At 46.5% G+C, this 14,503-nt stretch overlaps 1 protein-coding gene across 1 annotated transcript; it reads left to right on the forward strand.

Annotated features, from left to right (window-relative positions):
• Positions 1-12,595, forward strand: LOC102655661 (ecdysone-induced protein 74EF-like). The gene is made up of 2 exons (XM_006567670.3): positions 1-3,749; positions 12,482-12,595. The coding sequence occupies exon 1, from the start codon at positions 1,580-1,582 to the stop codon at positions 3,200-3,202; it is 1,623 nt and encodes a 540-aa protein (XP_006567733.2). The 5' UTR covers positions 1-1,579; the 3' UTR covers positions 3,203-3,749; positions 12,482-12,595.
• The last annotated feature ends 1,908 nt before the right edge of the window (positions 12,596-14,503 follow it).

A 14,503-nucleotide genomic window follows, 5' to 3' on the forward strand; every position in this document is an offset into this window, starting at 1 on the left:
TCGCACGAGAAGAAACTAAACAATTATATCAAGTTGGCTAGCCCGATGGTGCATCGCGCATCGCATTTCATAGATACTAGCCATTAATCTACGGAATCGACCACACTGTAGACAAAGAAGCTACAAGGGGACAAAGAAGGAAAATATTGAGAGGAAGAGGGCGTTGCAGAATGTCACGAGTAGACACGAGGATTCGACAGGACTTGGCTTTCAGTCGCAGCTCGGCAGTCTGTACGAGACGAGCGAGATACGTGTGGTAAAGTGTGTAGTTTGTATACATATACGTGCACGGTGCATGTATATTACTACTCATAGACATACTCTCGCGTGTGTAAAGGTAACCGATACGCCGGACGAGTTGACACACGCGCAGCAATGGCGTACCCCTTTGAAGAAGCCTGAACGTGTTCTGTCGTTTAATTTTTCTTTGTGCAGCTGTGTTTGAAGTGAGTGAAAAAGACAAATAATTTGAGTAAAATCTCTTATATATAAGGCAATGATAGAATTGCAAAACAACGTCAGTATATTAAAGTGTTTCAATCTTGTCGAAACGAAGAAACGAGACGTTACGCCCAGCCTGTTCAGATCCAAGCCCCCATTGCTTGCTCTGATATATAAATCTACTCTTCGTTCTCGTGAATGTCTCTGAATTTTGTAAATAAAAAATCCGATTAAAAGTGGAAGTGTGGCATTCTAACGTTTAATTGCAAATATAACACGTACGTATAGCAATCGAGATATTACCGTGCGAAGAATTTGTGAAAGAGTGAAGTGGATTACTATATGTATCGAGAATTCGAAAGGGAAAAGACGAAAAAAAATACGTTTATATAGAGAAGAAAAAGGATTTTGGAATAGCAAACGAGAGATTGGAGAGAAATAAATAGAAAATCATAGAAGGCAAAGATCGATGTTGCAAGGAAGCCGGTGTCCAACAAATCAGGGCCGGTGGTGTTCGAATTCGTAGTCGGTTGTAAGCTCTTTACGACTTTTTTTTCCTTCTCTCTCTCGAAATATGCGATAACGCTCTTTCGCTCATGTACATTGGGGGCTTCTGCCTCGAGGGTTTTCCTTGGTGTTGGATATAATAGCTGATTGGTCCAACCCTTGGATAAGGCAACCCTCTCTCTCGCAGCGATGAATCGTACCATTTTTTTACATCTCAAATTCAAGATTTGCCCGTAAAAATTGTGAAAATTACCACGATCGTTAAGAGGATCGATACTCAATCGTATCGATACAATCGAAAATAGAGATATTGAGAAACGAGTATATCGAGAAAAGAAAGATAAAAACAAGAGGAGAAAAGAGAAGTAGAAGGAGAAAGAGGGAAGGAAACTAGAGAAGAAGAAAAAGTGCTGGAGGATCGCGAATTCGCGTCTCCGGCTGTGCGGTGAAAGATCGAGTAATCTCAACGCTGGGCGAGACGGAGAGCAGTGGATCGTGGTCGTCATCGGGGAGAATAATCACGAGGATCCCACGAAATGAGAGGCTAGCGTTCGAGGTGGGTCGTTGGTCAGCGGGCGTGCAAGAAGGGACGGTTCGGCGGCGGAAGCCTGGATAGTAGGAGGTTTCCAACATGGCCGCTGCCTGCTACGAGAAGGAAGTGGTGGTAGGTGCCGCTATGCATGGACACGGTCATCACCATCACCACCACCATCACCACCACCATCACCATCACCACCACGGGATCGGCGGCGGGTCCACCGGCGGTGGCGGCGGCCCGGCTGCCGCGGGTGCCGCGAGCGGACAGCAAACCGTCCTGCCGGCCGCATCGACCGGCATCCTCGACACCGCCGCCACTGCTGCTGCCGTCGGCTCCGCCACGACCGCGAACGCGAACACGACGACCGCCACCGCGACCGCGGCGGCTGTCGCAGCCGCGGCGGCGGCCGCCGCGGTCGCCGTCACCACCTACAAGGACTACAAGGACTACTCGCAACCTCTCCACGTCGACTGCAGCGTCGAGTACGAGCTGCCGAGCCAAGCCAAACCACCGCCCGGCGGCGGCGAACCTCTTCTCATGATACACCCGTGCTATTATCGACGAGCCGAACGGGAGAGGAGAAGCCCTTTCGTCAATAATCTGCCACCACCGGCAAACGCGCCGATCTCGTCGAGGCGAAGCAGCAGGCGAAGCGCCTCGGCCGCCGTCGTTGCCACCGCGACCGCAGCCGCTGCCGTCTCCTCCACCTCGTCCGTCGTCGCGCCCTCCTCCGCGGCCGCCGCCGTCTCTACCTCGACCGTGTCTTCTTCCAGTTCCGCTGTCGCAGCCGCAGCAGCGGTGTTGTCGGCAACCGTTGTCGCGACCAGCGATTCGGGATCGAATCTCGTCTCGACGACCAGTCAAATGTCTGCTGCGGCTATGGCAGCTTCCTATCGCGCGGCTCTAAATGCTGCTGCGACTCTGTCGCAACAACAGCAACAAAGACGTCAACAACATCACCCGCAACAGCAACAACAATCACAAGCACCTCCGCCACAGCAGCAGCAACAAAGTCATCATCATCTTCATCGATCTCATGCTCATCCCCTCCACAATCAACAACAACAGCAGCAACAGCAACAGCAGCAGCAAGTAAGTTCGGTGTCGTCGACCTCCTCCACCACCGAACTGATCTCTGCTGACGAAAAAGCAGTCATATCAGGTATTTATCAACACTACTTCCGCGCAATGCGCGCTCACAATCATCAGCATCGACAGCAACAGCAGCAACCGCAGCAGCAGCAAGCAACGCAGCAGCAGCAGCAGCAACATCGAACGGCTCATCAGATTCATCATCAACCTCACCAAAGCGACCGAAGTTCCTCCTCGTCGGTGACGCCAACGGTTACGTCGATATCCGGCATATTGCGGCAGACTTATCAACAGACGTATAACGCGACGAATTCGAGTTCGTCGAGTCATCTACGGGCAACAACGGCCTCGGTGGTCGGGCATCATCCGTATAGGCGACCGTCGACCACGTTACGTGCAACGTCGCACATTGGCCAACAGGCCTCTTCCTCCTCTTCCTCGTCCTCCTCCTCCTCCTCCTCCTCGACGTCGATCGGTGCTTCCAGCAGCGTTTCTTCTTCTGCCGGCGTTTCCAGTGTATACGCGAGCACAATACACAGGCATCACGCCACCTCGCTACACGCCCTTCAAGCGGCTGGTTTTTACGAAACGCCCGGTTATCACGCGCTTTTGCCGCAGAGTTAGGTGTCTACCAGCAGCGCGGTGAACCCGCAACTCGAGACCGACCCTATTGCCAACCTTCATTTATTCACCTAATCCGGCTACAAAGCTCTCTCTTCCCTATTGTACGACTTATCTTCCATACTCGTTAAAGCGCATACGGGTTGGTCTAACTCTGCCTAGTACACTCGGGATACATCTATCTCTGCGACATACACGCTACTTCTCCCTACGTGTATGTTCCGCTGTGTATATACGTAAATATGTATGCATACGTATATATATGTATGTATGTATGTATGTATCGTCGTCGACGCAACGATCGTACGTGCCGTGCTCTCCGTTGTTGGCAGTAGTGTGCGGGTGGCCGGACGGACGGACGGACGGACGAGCAGAAAGCCACAGAATAAACACACGACGCATACACACCACCACCACCATCACCGCTATTATACACAGATATACATTGAACCAGAGACAGATGGATGGAACCACGAACAACTGAAATGGTCGTCTATGTGTAGGCATCGACCAATTTCATCCACCTGCAATACGTGTGCGCTTCTCTCAGGTATAAAAATCCATTTGCTTAGGTCTTGTATTAACGTTTTTTTTTATTATTTTTAGTCATACACTTTCAGCCAAAGACACGAGATTTCCTCCGCGTAAATTCTTGAAACTCGGATGCCTTTCTTAGCCGGGCAAACATCGTGTACACGCGATCCTTCTCTCCATCGTTGTATGCCATCGCCGCTGTAGTCACGACGACGGTGGCAGCGGCGGCCCCTTTCGCTCTTTTTCTCATCCTTCGTCTTTGAATACCCGCGGATCGCGTACGCATCGGTCAACAATAGTATTTTTCAGATATACGATCGATATACGTACACTTTGATCGCATTCTAAAACCAATTATACATTATTGATCGTCAATAATTCATTATATCCCTAACTATAGCGAATAGCTTACTATTTTGATTTCATTTCAGATCTTCTCTGCTTACGTATTCCGATCGACAATCATTCGTAATCGCAAGTGCCAAAATCTAAATGCAACCTTTACGTACATTTTTCGAAGAAGAAGAAATTGCATACAGGGACACTTGTCTTTTTTCTTTTTTTCGCGAGCATATACAGGAAACGGCAATGTGACGTAGCAATTGCATTTGTCCTGCTCTAACGGAACGTCCGTTTCGTCCTTTCTCCCAGAACGCTTCTCGTTTTCTTCGCTCGAGCTTCTTTGTTTTTCTCCATCTCTGTCCGCCTCTCGGAACGGGGAACATCTCTAGAAAGGCGAGAGAGGTCCGAGAGAGAGAGTCGGGGCAGCAGGATTTCTTCTTTTTTGTCCTGCGCCCTTTTCAAAGAGCGCGCTCAAGGAGAAACGGACGGGGACCGTATTTCGTTACACGGTAACGATCGATCAACGTGACCGCACGACCGCACTGGCGGTACGGGCGAGCCGTGGCGAAGCGAGACGAAGCGAGGCGAGGCGAGGCGAGGCGAAACGAGACGGCGACGAGTCGGGACGAACGGTCGGGACGGGACGGGACGGGACGGGACGGATCTGGGCGGTTACGGGACGCGGGGAGTGCGAGGGACGCGACCAAACCAGACGAGAAGGGGGCGCGGTCAAGATGGGGATCGGTATATAGACGAAACCAAGAGACTGCTCGCACGCATTGGAGGGAGCGGGACGCGTCGCCGCGTGTTCCGAAAACACTGACGACCGCGCGTACACGGACGGACGTTAGAGACTAACAGCCGCTAATGCGAACCTGCGACTCCTATAATTTCCAACCGTCTCGCAGAACCTTGGAAAATTGGTTAGAAGAGGAGAACTAGATAGATTGGAAGTATACTTTGTTAAGAATACTCGAAGAAATAATAAAAAAGGGGAAGAAATATGAAAGTCATCGTTTCGTTGCTTCGTATAAAAAAAAAAGAACCTCTTAATAAGGTATCGATTCTAATAAATTTCTTTTCACGAATTCTTCGCATTCAACTCCCTTTCATGCGACTGACTTTAACGACCTGTTTTCTCCGATTGTTGTAACAATGCGTTGAAAAAGACTGTGCTTCGCAGATAGTTTATTTTTGTAGGAAAAACTCGTGTATTTTCGTGCGATGTTTCCCGAAAAGAAATTCGTGGAAGAGATCCAAAGAAAAAGAGAGAGAGAGAGAGAAAAAAGCTGCGGATAAAATAGGAAGAGGAGGAAAGGGTCGTCTATAGTGTATCGCGGTGTGTGTATCCTTCGGCCCGTATTGCGTTTGACACGACTTGTATCGAAAATACTTGATGGAGCACAATCAGGCGCAATTGTACCGCCTCCTTCGGATGGACACAGACACACACACACACAACAAAACCCGGTCGATAGTAAATACGTTTCCTAGTTATATAGGATCGTTGGCTCACTCGCGCACGGGCAGAGGGTTAAAAACTTCATCCACTGATAGATATTTATACGATGTGGAAGGAAGGAGGGCATTATTGTGCCTCGTTGAAACCCCCGTCGAACTCGTTATATAATGTGACGTGGACACATCGGGTAATTAGGAAGCGTCGCAAGCAGAAACGTTGGCTGCTGACTTTGAAAAGGTTTCACCGGTTTGTTTGTCGCTTTCTTCCCGTCTTTCTCGGACGGAAAGGAGGAAAAATTCGCTTGTACGTTATTTTTAAATTTCACGCAACTATTTTCTCGACGATATTATTCCACTTTCGAACGATCCAATGTCCCGATGAATTTCCACAACGCGCGTGGCGGGCTGTTGCGGCATGTTAAATCGTCATCGGTACAATGGTTCACGCATCGAATCCTGATTCGACCGGTTCAGGGGGGACACACAAAGGAGCGACGCGAAAATGTTCCGTTTCGTGTGTACACGAAAGTCTCCTCTCGTTCCTGGTAAATTTTGTTGGCAGAGCTCGGTTGTCGAGAGCAGAGTTCGTTCCTGGCACCACTTACCCTTCGCCGTCCATCTCGGCCGAGCATTTCCGCCCCGGTGTTTTTGCTCGTTCAAAGGGAACGAACCTCTTAGCGGCGAAGTAGAGGGAAGCTAAACGGATACAGGGCCTAAATACAGTTACTTGAACTGTGAACGACGGGAAAAACTTTTCGCGTTACTCTTTTTTGTTTATCGATCGATAGACTTCTAATGAAATTTCGTATTTTCTCGAAAATATCAATTTAGTTAGTTTAATATTTGTTCATACGTATATTCTAAAAGAATATGTTAAAAAACGATAGGTAAGTGGTGGTGATATTTCTTTAGAAGTAAAGAATTATATAGAATTATATATTTCCGATAATCTAAACCAAAAGATAAATGTAGATATCGTTTTACTATCGTTAATCCCAATTATCGGTATTTTTTCTTCAAAAAGAAAAAAAATTTTGTTAAATAATTTAAGAAAAAAATAAATTTACATTTTTAATTTTAATCGTTAATCTTCGATTAGCTATGGTTTTGTTAACGAATTATTACACGAAGAGCTCCGATTCCATCAGTTCTTCGTCTCTAGTTTAATATTTCGATCTAGTTTTGTCCTTTTTCTTCCTTCATTTGGCCTCTTTTTCTCTTCAGTTTCCCCGTAATCTGCCATCAACTAACCGCCGTCTCTCTATACATGCTACTTTCGATTCTTATATGCTGTCGTATATTCCATCGCTTCCTATGCAAAGGATACGCTCGTAGAATTCGATTGTCGTTCGTCGGTATGTCGAAAGAAAAAAAGAGGGGACTCGCGGACGAGCGAGCGAGCGAGCGAGAGAGCGAACGAGCAAAAGAACGAACGAATAAGACTCTGTTAGTCTGGGAGCATTGTAGCGTCGCAACGACGAGACACGGTCGAATGTCAAGCAGAGTTGTCGGTGCTGATACGATCGAGAGCTACGCCTTAAACTTTTCACCTCGTGCATATCGGGAATCAAAGCTAAAAGTGCCTCGCCTCCGACGATTACGCGATTCATGAGAAACCAAGTCATTGACTGAACTCGAAACGTTTCGTGTGTGCCAAAATTTTACGTTTTACCCACCAAATTACTCGAAAATATTCGTTCGCGCACTTTTTTCCTTTTTTTTTTTCTCTTTCAAATCAGTATTACCTTTTGCATTTATATTCGCCTGTATTCCAGGTGAGATCAACGTTTTACGTCAATCAGGTTATATTATCGTTGTTATCGTCTCGAAAAAGCTGGGAGCATTACGTAAGGGGAACGTTGAACGACTTTCCTGGGCTGCGCGCATCTCTTCTCTAGGGGAGATAACGCGATAGAGGCGCTCCTCTTCTCTCGTAGTTGCCACCGGCTCGATCTCAGGAAACACGTGCACGCTGTGCGCCACCACTCGCTTTCCTTTTTTCGCGTCCGATTCCACGATTCTCCCTCTCCTGCACGGAACACTGTTGTGTTGTTATTGGTTGTGTGTGTGTATATACGTGGCAGAATCCACTTCCATAGAAATTTCATTTTTGTCCTCTATTCGTTCCAACTCGGTGTTGCGTTTGTTTATCCTAAGCGCGAGGCTATCCCATTAAGTTGGAAACGTCTCGATCGTCGAAGATATGTTTTCAACGGACGAGTTCTCTATGTTCTATGTTCGCGCGCGCGAGAGTTCAACGAATATACGAGGAGAACGAGCGTGCTTGTGTAATATACGCGTTAAACATCACATAGAACACCCACATGACTCGATGCGACACGTGTGTGTATCGCGAAGGAAATAATACACGGCATGTGCGGTCGTTCCGGTCATTTTTTTTTCTCCTTTTTCTTTTTCCTTTTCTTTAACATTGCATTCGATGAATGCATTTCTACACCGAAACGATCACTTTCCTCCTCTTCCGTCTTCCTTGTCCTTTCCTTTTTTTTTTCTTTTTCTTTTTTTTTCGAGGGGAGGGGGTTTCTCTCTTCTTTCTCTTCTTTACTTTTGCTCGATTGATCCGCAAAAAATCTTGATCGATTGTTTGTCGCGTTTGTAGTTCGGCGAGAGAGAGAGAGAGCAAGGCAAATATATTTACTCTGTAACAAAACGTGCTTCCTCCGTAAGCGGGTACGAGAAAAAGAAAAAAAAAGTCTGGCATCAAATATTTTGTCCTACGTCGCGCGTAACGAACTATACGTAAATATACGATCAAGCTTATTCTCGAAATACGTGTGCATCGCGTCGTTTGATGGAGAGAGATAGAGAGATAGAGAGTGCGTGTGTGTGAGAGAGAGAGAGAGAGAGAAAACGAGAAAGAAAACGAGAGATAGAGAAACTGTGCTCGAACGTGCCTCGCCCTCCACTATATACGAGAACGTATATACTTTTGTGCGTATACAGTAGACGCGCATCGGATAAAAGCTCGATTCACGTTCGACGGACAACGGGGAACGAGAGAGGAAACGGGGCGAGAAGGAAAGAGAAGGGCGGTAAAGATAAGAGGGCACAAAGTATGCCACTTTCGATGCGACGGACCGTGGGTCCCTTGTCCCTCCCTCCCCCCCTCCCTCTTCGAGACGTCGTTCGAAATTAAACTAAATTGCCCGTGGATTTTCACGGGAGACAACGGCAGGGACGGACAGCAACCAGTGCCACGTACGTGTATCACTCTCCTCTCCTCCGACGGTTGTCCGTCCGTGTGTGAATCAGGCGACGAAGAATGGCGTGTGCACGCACCACGGCGCGGCGTAAACGCGTGCGTACACCTTCTCGACACATAGTTCACTACTATTAACTCGGCCTTAAACAAAATGACGTAAACTGCCTCAAATAATTAATATATTAAACGAGCTAGCGCGCCCTCCGACTTACACTTTGCGACTGAACGAATAATAACAAACTCCTGAATCTTGTGTAATAATTATATAGTATTAAAAGGGGATCGCGATAAGTTATTAGCGGATCGCTGGCGAAGAAGAGAGAGAGAGAGAGTTAGAGTTGCGCGAATGCGAGTCCGCCGGCAAAAACGATAAAACGAGCGAAACGAAAAACGGGGTTATATAGATAACGATCGATCGGGAAGAGGGACGTGTGTGTGTGTGTGTGTGTGTGTATATACATATATAACCTCGTGTATCTGCTGCGCGTTCACCGAGCAGAAAGAGAGAAGAGTGACAGAGAGAGAAAGGAAGAAGGGCAAAGTAGGCGTGTAGCGCATTCTTAAACGAAAACTACATATTCTCACGTTGTCGGCAGGCGTATAAAATGATGCATGAGCGCGGGCGAGTGGAGGATGATCATAGGAGGGAAATGTTCGGGACGGTATCGATCCACAACTTAATTACGTTCAACTCCTCGGTTTATCGCCGATAAAGTTTATCGAAAGGAAGGGAACAACAACACTTCTTTCCTTCGTTCCTCGCTGCGGATCGTAAGGGTGTGTTACGATGTATGCAACGGATAAACGAAGCAACGCGAAGCTTTAGTGTGCGTCGAGTAACGAGAGGGACAGGAATGAAAAAAAGGAATGATGGAAGGGTAAGGAAGGAATATATACGACGAGATCTCGTTGCTCTTCTCGGACGAGAAGAAGAAGAAGATGTGGTGCGGATAAGCGAGGAGGAGAGACCGTTCAAAAGACTAACGAAAAGAATAGTAAGGGGGAAAAAAAAAAAGAGGAACATATTTAGTTTTTGGTATTCTAGGATGGGAGCTAAGGGGGGGGAAATTGAGCCAAGACGATTAGGAGGGGGAAAAAAAAATTGTAACGGTGGAACGAAGATTTGTTGAAAATCCATCCTGTCCTCTCGGCTCAAACTTAATAACGGCGACGGTAAGACGGGGACGATGACAAAGACGGGATGACGATGACGGGATGACTGGGTGTTTCGAAGGACGGTAGTTCCTTCGTTTAATGTATTGTATACATAGACCCGCGCAAAGGATATACTCGACAATAAGGATCGTAGCCGGTCGAACGCGATCCATACCCCACGAGAGTTAATCGAGAAACGGACGAACTCCTACGGCTTTTATGGCTCCGCTCGTAAAGATATACCCAAGGCTTTTTCCGTGGAACTCGGGACCCCTCCGAACACCCGGTCCTGGAACACTGGGGCAGAAACGACGACGGAGCGTAGATAGACGGGCGAGCGAGCGAGCGAGCGAACGACTGGTTGGCCAGGTAAAGGTAAAACTCTCTCGCAAAAGCAGCGAGCGAGCGAACTGTGTGTGCCAACCGTGGCAGGTAGTTGCACGCCGGAAAGCATCGGCTGTACAAAGAACCGACCCGAAGCCATTTTTGATCCACGATCCTCTCTCTCTCTCTCTCTCTCTCTCTGCTTCCAGCCGAGACCCCCGAATTACAATGTGTGCTCCCCGCGCGCGCTTCACCGTGGGTGGACCAGCGCGCGAATTTTTCTTAAATCGCCTACCCTCTCTCGATGAATGATCTCTTTCTACGGCAGGCCAGCGGGCTTCAAACGGGCGGACGGGCGGACGGAGGGAGGGAACGGAGACGAGGAGGGAGGACTGTGCTGTCAGCCGGCGAATGAAAAGCGCTTAAGAAGCTGCGCGGCATGCACCTAACAATGACCTTACCTACCTCTGACGCACGAATTGTTCGTATACACCAAAGTACACCGGCTGATTCGGCAAATATAACGCGCGTTATTTTACGCTATTCTTTGCACGCGGCGTCTCGTTGTACACCCGGTTTATAATATACCAAAGCGCGCTCCATGTGCCAGCCAGAGAAACACAACCGCTTCTTTATATCCTTATAATTCGTTTCGAGTTACCGAGAATCTTTTTCAATCTCTCGTTTCGACCGAACATCTTCCATTTCTTTTTTTTTTTTTTCCCATTTCGATTGTTCGTTACTCGGTTCGTAATTACGAGAGGCAATCAGTTCGAATCGTTTCGAAAGTATTCTTTGGAATACGGATGATACGGTTGCGTCGTTACGTCCTCCGTTGGAAACGTATGGGGTTGCGGTTTTTCGATAGTTAAACTCGAAGGGGGAGATAACGGGACGAGAGCGAAGAGATAGAGCCAGCGCGAGAAAGAAGGAATCGGAGAGAGAGAGGGTGGAGAAGGAGGAGGACTCGATCCTGGAAGCGAGCGAGCGAGCGAGCGAGCGAGAGAGAGCGCCGCGTGGCTATGAAAAGGAAAGATATATATCCACGCGTCACGAGCGTCGGTATATTATAGGTTGCCCTGTCTATCCACGGATAGTCGGGGCGATAGTTCGAAACGACGATGGACCACGCCCTCGGCCTGCCATCTCCACTTCGACCAACTCTCTAGACGATCGATCCTTTCCTCGCGACAAGCTGGCAAAAATTACCACCGCAAAAGTCGAGCACGAAACGGGACACAACTGAATACGCCCCTGGAGCGACCCGAGGCCTGCCTGCCTCTCCGGCCAATCGATACCATACCGTGTGCCTCTTCCGTTTGACAGCCTTTGCGACGTTTCTCTCCCCGCTTATTTCGTTCTTTCTCCTATTTTTACCATCTCTCTCTCTCTCTCTATATATATATATATATCCTTTCGATCCTTCTTCCTCGTCAGCCAGAATTTTTTCCCCTTTCTCCTCGAACCGGAACAAGGGGATGGATTCGTATCGTAGTGAGTAAAGCGAAACGAAGCATGCCTCGACGGTCGATCGCATTCCTTGGAACGAAAAGAAGAAGAGAGGAAAGAAGGAAAATATAAACGACTCTGTTAATCGTTACGCGGACACATCGTGGCGTGGCGGACGATCGATTGGCCCGAGACAATCCAATGGGCCCGTGCAATGGGTTGGTTGGTTGGTTTCCACGTGCCCATCCGCTTGCTCGCTTCCTACGATTTCTTCATCCACCGTTTTCCGCGAAAAGCGCGTGTAACTTAACAGGGAGCAATTGTTCTCCTTCTAGTTCCTCGCTTTTCGCGATTAATCGAAAGTTTCCAATTGCCGCGCCACTACCGTCGTGTTGTATCTGCCTGCCTGTTGGTTGGTTGGCGCGTTCGTTAAGAGACCGGCCAACGTATTGCGTGCGTGTGTGTGTGTGTGTGCGCGCGTGTGTGTGTTTACTTTGCTCGATCGTTCATTAAAATTCGAGCCGATGCGCGTGTTATTTCTTCCCGTCACGGTGTTGTATTGGACTTTGGAGAGAGCTTTTACGAGGAACAGAGCGTGTGCGTGTGCGTATGTTTACATGTGCGCGCCGCGTGTCTACCTTTTGCGAAACGCGCCGCGTGTCGCCTTGTTTATCCATCGCCGCCATCGCCGTCGTCGACGCTCTTGTGGCGCGGCGTTGACGATATATATCCTTTTCTCCTCGGTTCTCGAAAAACGACCTTACCTTACCGAGAAACCTTCTTCGTTTTTTCAGGGGTGAAGCTAGCTAGCTACTAATCGACTAAAACTACTCTCTATTGTGGGATGGGAGAGAGGGAGGAGAGAGAGAGAAAAAAAAAAAAAGGAAAAAAAGAAAAAGAAAAAAAAACAGAACATACCTACGCATTTAAGATAATGTACAAGTCTCTAGTGTGATACATTTCTACGCTTATTCTCTTAACTAGTAGTCATGAAGTCTAAAGTAACGATACCTCGTTGTGGTTTGTAAAACGCGGATTAAAAAAACAAAAAAAATAAAATAAAAAATAAACAAGTAGTTCTGTAATAACGATAAATAAAGAGAGGGAAAAAAAAACGAGCAAAAGGAAGCAAAAGATTAAAAAAAAAAAAAAAAAAAAAAAAAAAAAAATGAATAAGTAAAGGAATAAAAGAAGAAAAATAACGACGTAATGATAAAAAAAAAAAAAAAAAAAATCCGCTTAGGCTGACCTTAAACTGATAAAAAAAAAAAAAGCGATAAAAAGCTCGCAAAAGGCGCCAATGTACTCGTAGAATGGAATTGTCCGGCGGCAGACGTCCTAATTAATCGCAACACTTGAAATTGTAAACGACCGCCAAAAAAAAAAAATAATAAAATAAAATAAAATAAAATAAAATACCGTTCGACTTATAAGAAATACTGGATAATAAAAATGGAAAAAAACCCAGAGCGTGAGAGAAAGAAAGAAAGAAAGAAAGAAAGAACGAGATATTTGCGGATCCAAGAAATGGATGAGACGGATGCGTGGATCCGGATGAATGGATGACTATTTCGAAAAAAAAAAAAACACGTGTGGGTTGATCGATTCGTCAAATCGTATGTATGTGTGAATTTACGCGCAGAGTATTCGAGGATGTAGTGTTCGGCATGTACATAATTCTGTATATACGAACGAATCACTGACTGTACAATACCACCCAAATATATTTATATTTCATGTTAAAACAACTTCGATACTATTTATTTCTTCGTTCCAGCTACCGCTTTTCGCTGTTAATCAAATTTGCCTATGCAAAGTATATATACGCGTTATACGGAGAAGAAGAAATTTCTCTCTCTCTCTCGTGGCGAAGAGAAGGGGAAGAAGAAAGACAGAGGCTTGTGTTGTCTCCTATCGTAAAACGGTGGAAGGAAACAGGAAGAAGGGGAGGGGGGGGAACCGCGTGTAACAGTGATTTTCAGAGGAGAACTGAATCGACAAATTTTACTTACTAACGGCAATATGACGCGTGCGTATCGTCAAGGAGAACCAGTCCATTGGCGGCTCGTTGTACGAAGTTTAATGATCACCGGGGATCTTCTTATTTTCGTTGTTATATTCTCGCCGTCTTCTTCCGTTTTCCTCATTCTCGACGGATTGCGTAACGCGCATGCGCTCGTCAAATAAGTTACGTGCGATCTTACGTATCTCTCGGACACCGAATCACTTTCTTACGTCGTAAAAAAGAGAGAAAGGAAAGAAAAGAAAAGAGAAGAAAAGAAAAGAACGTCATCACGGGTTATCGTTTATTTATTTTTAAAAGCGTTTAAAACATAATTAAATGCAAAATCTTTTAACCTTTGAGCGGGGTAACCTCTCTCCTATTTGAACTGAATAAACTTGCATACGAAAGGTGCGCGACCTCCCGGCGGCACAACAATGAAATACAGGAACCACGCTTCCTGGTGCAATTTCAGCCTTTTGTTGCCATTATTTTTGTCATGACGTTTCATTCTATTTAACATTCCTTCGGTCTGATAGCCGGTATTGTTTTTTTTCCTCCAGTGTGCGCCATGGCTTCGCTCGATAAATGTCTCTCCCCCTATCGCGTGGAACAATTTGTTGAAAATACTTCCTTTCTTCCTTTTTTTTTTTTTTTTTTTTTTTCTCTTTATTTTCTTTTCTCTAAAATTATCGACAAGCTTGCGATTAAATAGCAGCCGTATAAATACGATGACTTTACGATTCTTTGTTATTCATGATATTCCGGCGAATACGCCACTTTCCGTAGTATACTTGCCATGACGTCATTAGTC

The sequence above is a fragment of the Apis mellifera genome, linkage group LG5 (genome assembly GCF_003254395.2).
Source record: "Apis mellifera strain DH4 linkage group LG5, Amel_HAv3.1, whole genome shotgun sequence".
Lineage (NCBI taxonomy): Eukaryota > Metazoa > Arthropoda > Insecta > Hymenoptera > Apidae > Apis > Apis mellifera.

Coding starts and splice junctions, on each gene's coding strand:
- LOC102655661 (XM_006567670.3), top strand. CDS start 1,580: ATGGCCGCTGCCTGCTACGAGAAGGAAGTGGTGGTAGGTGCCGCTATG.